The sequence below is a fragment of the Vulpes lagopus genome, chromosome 10 (assembly GCF_018345385.1).
Source record: "Vulpes lagopus strain Blue_001 chromosome 10, ASM1834538v1, whole genome shotgun sequence".
Taxonomy (NCBI): domain Eukaryota; kingdom Metazoa; phylum Chordata; class Mammalia; order Carnivora; family Canidae; genus Vulpes; species Vulpes lagopus.
Window position 1 is genome coordinate 79,451,554 of NC_054833.1, and position 10,206 is coordinate 79,461,759.

Here is a 10,206-nt window from a genome sequence, read left to right on the forward strand (position 1 = left end):
GTATGTTTATTTTGCCAACTGATACAAAGCACAAAGTTTTCTTGCTCCGCTAACTCATCAAGTTCTTGAATCTGTCATCGTAAGCTAATGGAGACAGGAACTACACTGGAGCCATCCCCGTAGCCTTGCAAGTTGGGTGTTCAGTAAGTGTTCCTCGGTGACTCTAAGACTGGGTGAGGTCTCGTGCTCAATAGGAGGAAGGGTTTTGGGAAGGAGCGATAGGAGTTTTCATTGACCTCTCCTCCGGGTCAGTTGCTGACTCCCTCAGCAATAAAATCCCCCGGCTTCTTCACCCCCATCAAATTGTTGAGATCACCGGGCTTTTAGGAAAACGTGGCCACAACTGCTTCCTTCTCCAGTCCCGCTGATAGGAATTCATGTTGGCTGATCTCTTGTGGTCACACCCTTGATTTCTTTCTGAGGAAAGGGAAAGTGTCGTGGATTAATGAGTGTGACATAATTATGACTTGCTTCCTTGTTTAGGAACTTGTTTTTCATCGCTACACATTTGCCTTGAAAAATCAGGAAGTAGGCTTTGGGATAGGGAACACTGGGCTGAGAGTCCAGAGAACTGAGTTCTACTCCTGCCATGGCTGTGCAACCCTGGCGCATGTCACTGTCCCTCTCTGGGCTTCAGTTTCCCTATCTGTATAACACAAGTTGGAATATATATATATATATATATATGTATATAATCTTTATATGATCCTTCCCCATTCAAAGATCTACGGTTTGGGGTCCCCTTTCCCCAGTCTATGCTCCTCTAACCTTCCTTTTGCCTCTTCCCCAGATCCTGGATGTCAGTTATTGATTTGGATGTCTGATTTTGTGCTTCTAGGTTTTCTTTGTGTCCGACCTCTTCAAGACCAAGACGACACTCTCCCTGCCTCCCCCTGCTATCCGGAAGGAAATCCTTTCACCTGTGGACATTATTGACAGGAACAATCACCACAACATGGTGTAGGTGCCGCCCAGGTCCTAAGCTGTTTTATGGAAATGACTGCTGACAGCAAGTTCTTGCTGGTCTTCAATCTCATCAGACAGTAGAATGTAGGGAAAAACTTTTTGCCCAACTGATTTTAAAAAGGAAAAAAAAAAAAAAAACAACACAAAAACAAGTCTTACTTTGTGGCCTTCCAAAATAGGTAGTGTTCACCTATGTGGAAACAACAGCAAACTAACACCAAGTGCCGAAATCCTGGATGTGCAATTGGTTTAAGTGTTCATGTTCTAGTGAACACGGGCTTGTTCTGGAACAAACACTAAAATGATTTGCATAGAGTCTGCCAGTCACCCTTGTGACCCGAGGAACCCCAGGCCTGTGAGAAAAGCTCAAATTCCCATTGTAGCACATGATGCCAGAAATAGCACTGAATCAAGAAAATAGCCATCGCGGGGCTCCTCTCTTGTGTCTCTCTGTCCACACCACTCTACTCCATACTGTGACTTTGGTTCAGGAAGTTCAACATAAGGAAGAAAGAGCAAGTTTTCTAAGCCAGGTGATTAGATCCTGAGTCCAAGTTCCAGTCCTGAGGCCTTCTGTAGCCCTCCTTCCCCGCGGCCCGCAGGCCAGCAACCACAGCCCCTCAACTTTAGTGATTAGGAGACTCTTTGTGGATGAGGGAATTTCACAAATAGCACAATTTCGGAGGAGATGAGGGTGCCGGCCCTCATGTGTCTTCTGCCACATCGTGCCATGGTGTGGGAACGTCAGCTGCAGGAGGCCGCCGCTGTGGTCTCCAGCCCCCGGCACCTGCATGTTCTGGGCAACGATAGCTTCGCTCACTGCTCCTCCCCCGAAGCCCTTGCTGTGTGCCCACCAGGGTTTCCCGGGAGGCTCCCCAATGGGAGCAAAGCTGATGGAAAGCAGCCTTACGCACAAGAGACGTGGGAGCAAAGGGGCAAGAGTGAAAAACTCCCCAAGCTTTTGGCTACTCGAAGTCAGGATGAGCCAGAGTAGGGGACGGTCTCCTGCCTGAGAGGCTGCCCCTCCAGTTCACGGAGCTCACTGGGGTCTCTGTGGGGGCTGCTCTTGCTCAACTGTGTAAAACACTATTGTCTTGGGGTTGATCTCTAGGGCAGTTCTTGGTAGGTTCTGCTGGGCAGAACACGGGGGCGAAATCTCCGTAGAGTTTTTCTCATCCTCTATCTGTAAGTGTCCTTCCGAGCCAGGCCCCACTCTAGGCAGTAGACAGGGATCCTTTCTACTGAACCTTTGAGGAAAGGAGGAAGGAAGAAAGGCTTTCCGATCGCGGATGCAGACCTTTCAAAGGGCTAAATGTAACCACAAGGATCAACCACATGCACATCCTTACCACAGAAGCCGTCCTTTCATTTCAACTCCTAGCAAGCTATGATTTTTTATATATAAATATTATATAAATAATGTATAAAACATTAAAAGTTAACTATGTAAGATATTATTTCTGAAACAATTTTAGCTATATCCACTATGATTATAAACTGTGTCTCGACCTGTGTTATTTACATTAGCTGCTTAAAAAAGCATTGAGTTAATTTTTTTTTAATATCAACTAAAATATCGTAGTTCTGTGGTAGACATTGTTTTACAATGAGAGAAATAACTACAACTAGAGAAGACTGTATAAAAACATTAAATTGTCAGTATTTTTGTAAGGTTCCATTTTGTAAAGAGAATAATATTCAAAGACTTTTGTAGAATACAAAGTGAAAACTTGTATCTGCGAAACTATACTTGTATTAAATGTGCTTTTTAAATAAAAGCTCATAACACAACTATTTAAAGGAGTCCGAATCCTGGGATGTTCGAGGGATGTGCCGTCTCAGATGTGTGGTAGGAGGAAGTGGATCACGGGTGATCGGAGTTCTTTGAATGGGCCAGCCTCACCTCAGGGCACCCTTCCCGATACTTCCAGCTATCCTTCCAGTGGGAAATATGGTGGCCATAGGATAGCCAAGCTGTCTGAGCTGCTCTTTCATCTATGAAAGCCTGTTTGCCCAGAGAGGCTCTGGCTCTGCTCTGTCTCAGGCCTTTCTAAAGAGCTTTTGTATTCTAAAGGGGTTTTGTCAATGAGGGAGGAGCTGTGGGTACCCCAAAGGCAGATAAGGAGCACTGTTCCAGATAAGGTGTGCTTGGGGACCTCCCAAGGGAGCCCTTTACACATCAAAAGAAGGAGGGTGGAGGGTGCTCCCGGGGAAGGCCAGTTGGCCCTTGCTTTCTCTCCCTGTGTCTGCCCAGCTTGGGGGAAGAGGGGAAGCTGGAAGTGTCAAATTCATCATGCACCTGTGTGCCAGGCCCTTCTGCCTGTCACTTTCGATCCTGATGGCAGTTCTTGTTTTGAGAAATGAGGAAGACAAAAGAATGCAAAGATGAAACGACCTAAGATCCTAGAGGAGTAAATTGCTGGCCAGGACTTGTATTCATTTCCCATTGCTGCTGTAGCAAGTTACCACCAATGTAGTGGCTTCAAACAGCACAGATTTATATTATCTGACAGTTTTGGAGGCTCTATGGGCCGAAGCTGTTTCCTGGTTTTTTCCAGCCTCGAGAGGTCATCTGCCTCCCTTGGTTTGTGGCCTTCTTTCTCCATCTTCAAAGCCAGCAGTGTTGGGCCAGGTCCTTCTCACTCCACTGTCTCTGGTCCTTTGCTTCTGCCACTGCTTCCTCATTTAGGGCCCTGGTGATTATGTTTGGCCCACCTGGATAATCGGGGCTTCTCTCTACCTGTGTTAAGTTCAGCTGGTTAGCAACCTTCATTCCATCTGCTCCTTAATTCCCCCTTGGCATGTCGTGTAACAGATGCACAGGCCCCATGGATTAGATCATGGACTTCTTGGCGGGTGGGGATCATGCTGCCTACCACAGCTCCCCCTCCAGGCTCCAAAGATTCACATCCAGCACACACACAAAATACATTCACCAGATCCCAACATCCCACAACGTTTCAACACAGTACAGCATCAACTCCAACCCCAAATCTTATCTAAATTCTAATTTCAGAGACTCCAATCTCATCATCTAAACTAAATCACCTAAGCCAGGTAAGAATGAGATTCTGGGTTTAATCCATCCTGAGGCGTAATTGCTCTCCATCCGTAAGCCTGTGAAATAAGTCAGCTGCTCCCAAACTTCAGTGTGGGACAGGCATAGAATAACACAGACATTCTTGTTCGAAAGAGAAAATGAAAGGACAAAAGGAGCCGTGGATAACACACGATTTCAAAGTCCAACTAAGCAAACTTCATTTGGTTTCAGGGCCTGGGAATAAGCTGGTGTGCGTCATAGCTCCTGCCACCCAGACCCCGGTCAGTCTGCTCTTTACTTTTAGGCAAGCCCACTCAGGCCCTGATACTAACTCAGTACTTTGCCAGCATATTCCTGTAACCAGAAATGTGCCTTTGGGTCCCAGGATGCAGCGAGGGAGATCCTCGAGGTCAGAGTCTAGATTTTCCCTTCAAATCGAGGGGAACAGAGGTCCAGATAGACAAAATAACTTGCTGGGGGTGAAGGAGAACACATAGCAGGTTTAGGGGAGGGACCCAAGAACAAAACCCAAGTGTCCCCATACTGTTAATTCCTCAGTCTTTCCATCATGACTTTCCAGTAGCACTTGACAGACTCAACTGGTCTCAAGAAGAAATAACCCCATTTCCTAGAGACCTAAGGAAGTTGGAGCCAGGCCACAGTATGGGGCAACTCGGATTCAGATCCAAACCATTTCAATTCCTTTTCGACTGGAGTTGATTACCTACTGTACTGAGCACAAGTAAACACATGAGGTAGGGTAGTGGACACAAGGAACAGGGTCTCAGTTTTAAGGGGCTTATAGGGTAGGGGAGAAAGTATAAAATCAAATAATCACACACATTTGTAATTAAAAACTAAGATAAGTGTTTCTGGTTTTGTTTTTTAGAGACAGAGTGGGGTGGGGAACAGAGAGAGGAGAAGAGAGAGACTCTTAGGCAGGCTCCACACCCAGAATGAAGCCTGACATGGGGCTCGCTCTCCCGCCCCTAAGGCCATGACCTGAGCTGAAATCAAGAGTTGGATGCTCAACTGACTAAGCCCCTATGCACCCCAAGATGAGTGTTATGAAGAAAGTTAGAGGAAGCTATGAGAGGTGTCAGCAGGAGAACCTGTCCTATCAGAGAGTGGTCTCCCTAAGGAGCTACCTTGGGCCGAAGCCTATTTGCATCACTCCCCTACTCCAAAAAAATCAACGAAGAGCCCTGCCAAATGCAGGTCTAGAAGAAGAGACAAATGAGTGGCAAATAATGGCAGTGTGATAGGGGGAGGAAGGACTTCTATAAAGTGTTCTGGGAACATGAATGAATCAGAAAGATTTTGAGGCCCTCCATATGGACCTTCTCCCCACCTCATATAAATATCCCTTCTAGAATATCCAGTCCTGAAAGAAAAAATGCCAACTTCTGAGAATCTTTCCAGTGATGGTAATCATGCCTTTAACAGCACTTTGCAAGTGTTCAAAAGCACTTGAGTGCACACAATCACATTTGGATTCCCCACATCTTTCTAAATGAAGATGTGGAAGGAATAACCCCAGAGATGACAGATGAATCTTAGTAACAGGGGGGCCTTGGTAGTTTTGACACCATTACAATTTGTAGATAATAATAAAAAAAAGAGGGGTGCCTGGGTGGTTCAGTCAGTTGGGTGCCTGATGCTTGGTTTCGGCTCAGATCATGATCTCAGGGTCCTGGGATCAAGCTCTCTGTCAGGCTCCATGCTCAGTGAGGAGACTGCTTAAGATTCTCTCCCTCTCACTCTGCTCCTATTCCCCTTCCCTGTGCTTGCATTCATGCACATGTGTACAAAAGCATACACACTCTCTCTTTCAAAATAATTTTTTTAAAAATGAATCTTTAAAAAGAGAAAAAGATGGGATCCCTGGGTGGCGCAGCGGTTTAGCGCCTGCCTTTGGCCCAGGGCGCGATCCTGGAGACCCGGAATCGAATCCCACGTCGGGCTCCCAGTGCATGGAGCCTGCTTCTCCCTCTGCCTATGTCTCTGCCTCTCTCGCTCTCTCTGTGACTATCATAAATAAATAAATTAATTAATTAAAAAAAAAAGGTGCAGGAAAATTTAAAAAAATAAAAAAATAAAAAAAAATAAAAAGAGAAAAAGAAGGGTCACCTGGGTAGTCAGTTAAGTGTCTGCCTTCAGCTCAGGTCATGATCCCGGAGTCCTGGGATAGAGCCCTGCACCAGGTTCCCTGCTCAGTGGGGAGCCTGCTTCTCCCTCTCCCTCTGCCTGCTGCTCCCTGTCTCATTATTTCTCTCAAATAAATAAAATCTTTTTTTTAATTAATAAAATCTTAAAAAAAAGGACAACATATTTTTTACAACTTCATAACAGAAGATACGCAAATGAGAGATAAACATAAAAGCATACTGAACTCCATTAGTCATGGGGAAATGCACATTAAAATCACAATTAGATATCACTACATACTTGTGACATCCTTTTTTAACTTATATTTTTTTTTAAAAAAGGCAACCTAATAGTACAAAGTGGTAAAGACACGAGAAAACTGGAATTCTCATGCACAGCAAGTGGGGAGGTAAATTGGTACAACCATTTTGGAAAATGTTGGCAGCATCTATGAAAGCCAGTGATACACATATCCTGTCCCCCAGAAATTCCTCTCCTAAATATACACCCAGCAGAAGGATGTATGTAGGCTCACCAAAAGACATGTACAAGAATGCTCACAAATGCACTGTCTAGGACTGTAGACAACTCAAATTCTCTTCAACAGTTGGGGATAATTAAATTATCACATGAGGAATCCTATTTAACAATGGAAACAAACCCCTATTATGCACAGCATTATGAGTAAATTTCACAGAAAGACTAAAGAGTCAATGAAACCAGGCCCAGCAGAAAACACACTGTGAGTTCATTTTTACGAAGTTCAAAACAGCAAAGGAAATTATCAATAAAATGAAAAAGCAACCAATGGAATAGGAAAACATATTTACAAATCCTCTATTTGTTAAGGGATAAATATTCAAAATAGATAAAGAAGTCACACAACTCAATAGTAAAAAACCAAATAACCCAATTAAAAAATGGCCAAAGGACCTGACTAGACATTTACCCAAAGAAGATATATGAATGGCCAACAGGTCCATGAAAAGATGCTCAGCATCACTCATCATCAGGGAAATGCAAACAGTGGTATACTACCTCACACCTATTAGAATGGCTTCCAAAAAACAAGAGATAAGAAACACTTATTTCTTATGTCGAGGATGTGGAGTAAAGGAACCCCTGTGCACTGTTGGTGGGAATGCAACATGGTGCAGCCACTGTGGAAGACAGCATGGAGGTTCTTCACAAAAATAAAAATAAATACCATATGATCCAGCAATTCCACTTCTGGGAAGATATCTGAAGGAAGCAAAAACACTATGTCAAGGAGATATCTGCACCCTCAGGTCACTGCAGCAATATTTACAATAACCAAGACATGGAAACAACCTAAGTGTCTGTCAGTGGATGAAGAAGTTGTGGAATACATATGGAATATTATATATATGGAATATATATATTATGGAATATTATCCAGCCACGGAAAAGGAGGAAATTCTATTATTTGTAACAACATGGATGTACCTTGAGGGCTTTGGGCTAGTGAAATATCATTGATTTGGCCTAGTTGGGAACCAAGGAAAGTATTTGACTGTCATAGTGGCACCCAACCTAAGAAGGTTGTTCTTAACCTATCTTCCATCATAGAGTCTAAAAAAGAGGGTCACTGGCTTTCCGAGCCAACTTGCAGCTGCTGCTGTTCTACGTATTTGAGAAAACAGGAAGGCATTTAAGGAGACATTCGTTAGCCTGGTTATTGCTGCTTCCTTCCAGCATTGTCTAGTGAGGGTACAATGGTTGGGGTTATGGCCGCCACTTTGCCAGCCCTAAGGAAAAAGCCAGAACCTCACAGAGCCATTGACCCAATGCCCTGGATGGATCAGTTCTGAAACCACCTGGATCTAGACTCTTATGATGTGTGGTAACTAAATGTCTCTGTTGTTTTAATAAATTTAACTCAGTGTTTAAAAAACAAAACAAAACAAATGAAACTCATCTGGTGACAGAAGTCAGATTTGTGATTACCTTTGTGAATATGTTGCTTGGAAAGGACTTGACCTGGGTGGTGGTCACTTTGTGAAAATTTATTAAGCAGTATACTTATGATTTATGCATTTCTCTCTTGCTATGTCATACTTCTGAAAAGGGAAAAAGGAAAGTTTGTAAAAAAAAAAAAAAAAAAAAAAAGTAAAGACCAAAGGAAAAAGAGAAAGTCTGGTGGTATATTGGCAATTTTATTTCCTAAATAGCTTTCAAATTCATCCCTCCTTTCACTCCCATGAACATAGGCTGTAGGCCAGGCCTCATTAACTCTTTCTTTCTTTCTTTCTTTCTTTCTTTCTTTCTTTCTTTCTTTCTTTCTTTCTTTCTTCTTTCTTTCTTTCTTTCTTTCTTTCTTTCTTCTTTTTCTTTCTTCTTCTTTCTTTCTTTCTTTCTTTCGTTCTTTCTTTCTTCTTTTTTTTATTATTGGAGTTCAATTTGCCAACATATAGCATAACACCCAGTGCTCATCCCATCAAGTGCCCTCATTAACTCTTTCTTAGTCTCCTGCAATAGTCCTTCCTCCACCTACATTCTCATAAAAATTCCTCCGCACAGAGCCAGGGGGAGCTTCCCAAAGCACAAAATATAGAAATCATGGGCCTACTCCTCAGATATAACAAATTTGCATTTTTCCCTATTCCAGATTAAATACTATTATAATTTAAAAATAAAAAATTAAGATACAATTTAAGTTCAGTCTCTCTATTCCACAGTCTGTCCCAAAGGTTAACCATTATCCTGAATGCTAGTCCTTTCAAGTCAGATCTTAGTTGGCCCATTATATGGATGCATTCCTGAGTAGTGTATAGAACTGTTTTATGAGTTTTAAATATGTATATATGTTAAAATTATCAAATAGTATGTATTTTTATAATCTATACTCAACATTGTGATTTTGCAGTATCTACGTGAAGGAATGTTTGTTGTTTATAATTTTTTACCCAGAGATTATCTATATAGTGGGGCTTGTATTTTCTGTAGGAAAACCCCAGCCTCAAATTATTACCTTGGTTTTATACTTTTCTTTCATTTCAGATTTAGGGAACTTCTATTGATCTGGTCCATGGATTAATGGGGGCATGGAACTATTATACTTTATTCAATGGAGAGAGAGAGAGAATATTTTCAGAGTAGAAATTCCCTAAATATTTTTTTAATCCAATAGATGACTAGAGAGTCCCTCTTGCAGCTTATTTATATGGAACTTGTGTGTGTGTGTGTGATAATATGTGCAAGTACTTATATGTATTTGCAAATGCATGATTGTGTTTCTCTGGATATGCATACAAGTATGTGTGAGCGCATCCAAATATACGTACGTCCATGTTCACTCTGTTCCTGCTGAGTGGGAGATACAAACTGTTAGGTGGCATTTGTGGAGATGCTGTGATGTTTGCGGTGACAGTGGAGAGGGGAAATAAAGGATAATTGCCACTCTGGTGACCAAACTGTGGAAAATGTGGTCCAAATAGCTCTCAGTCAGAAACTCTCCCTATGGAAGGTGCCTGTTTGGGGGCAGGGGATGTTGTGGAATCCATTCTACCTAAGGAAACATTGTATTGCTTTTGCATCTAGGGTGTTGGGAGGAGGAGTGGAATGAATTTTGACATCAATGGGACAGCCTCAATGGACAGTGGTCCCTGTGGACTTGATCTCTTTCCTGCCAGCTGAAGCTGATGTGCCAAATTTTCACTTTTCATTTTCTTTGTAATCCTCTGAGGCCAGTTCCTGCCACATGCAGGGGCCCCTTTCCATCCCATTAAGCCTCTGCCTTCTATTTCTGTGCTTCTTTTCCTCTCATTACTCTGGCATGTGTGGGCAAACAGAAACTTTCTACCAGCGCTGCCACTCGACATCTTTCTCCTTTGGCTTGATTCATGGGATGCTGTCTGGGGGTCCACCGTTATTGGCACAGGAGTTCCATGACCATGATGTCACCTCTGCTCGGTTGGGGGACCCCAGCATGAATCAAGACATCAGAGGAAATGAGTGGTGATCCCCCAAGGAGACAAGCTCATAAAGTCATCATCAGTGACAGCAAAGGAAATTAAGGAAAACCAAGGTCA

The 10,206-nt window shown here is 42.9% G+C and overlaps 1 protein-coding gene across 2 annotated transcripts in view; it reads left to right on the forward strand.

Moving 5' to 3' along the window:
* Positions 1-2,760, forward strand: part of PLPP3 (phospholipid phosphatase 3) — an 83,190-nt gene extending 80,430 nt beyond the window's left edge. For both annotated transcript variants that reach the window (XM_041770048.1, XM_041770047.1), the window contains one exon: positions 839-2,760. In XM_041770048.1, the coding sequence (XP_041625982.1) occupies positions 839-964 (126 nt within the window). In that variant the 3' untranslated portion in view covers positions 965-2,760. The remainder of the gene's footprint in view (positions 1-838) is intronic.
* The last annotated feature ends 7,446 nt before the right edge of the window (positions 2,761-10,206 follow it).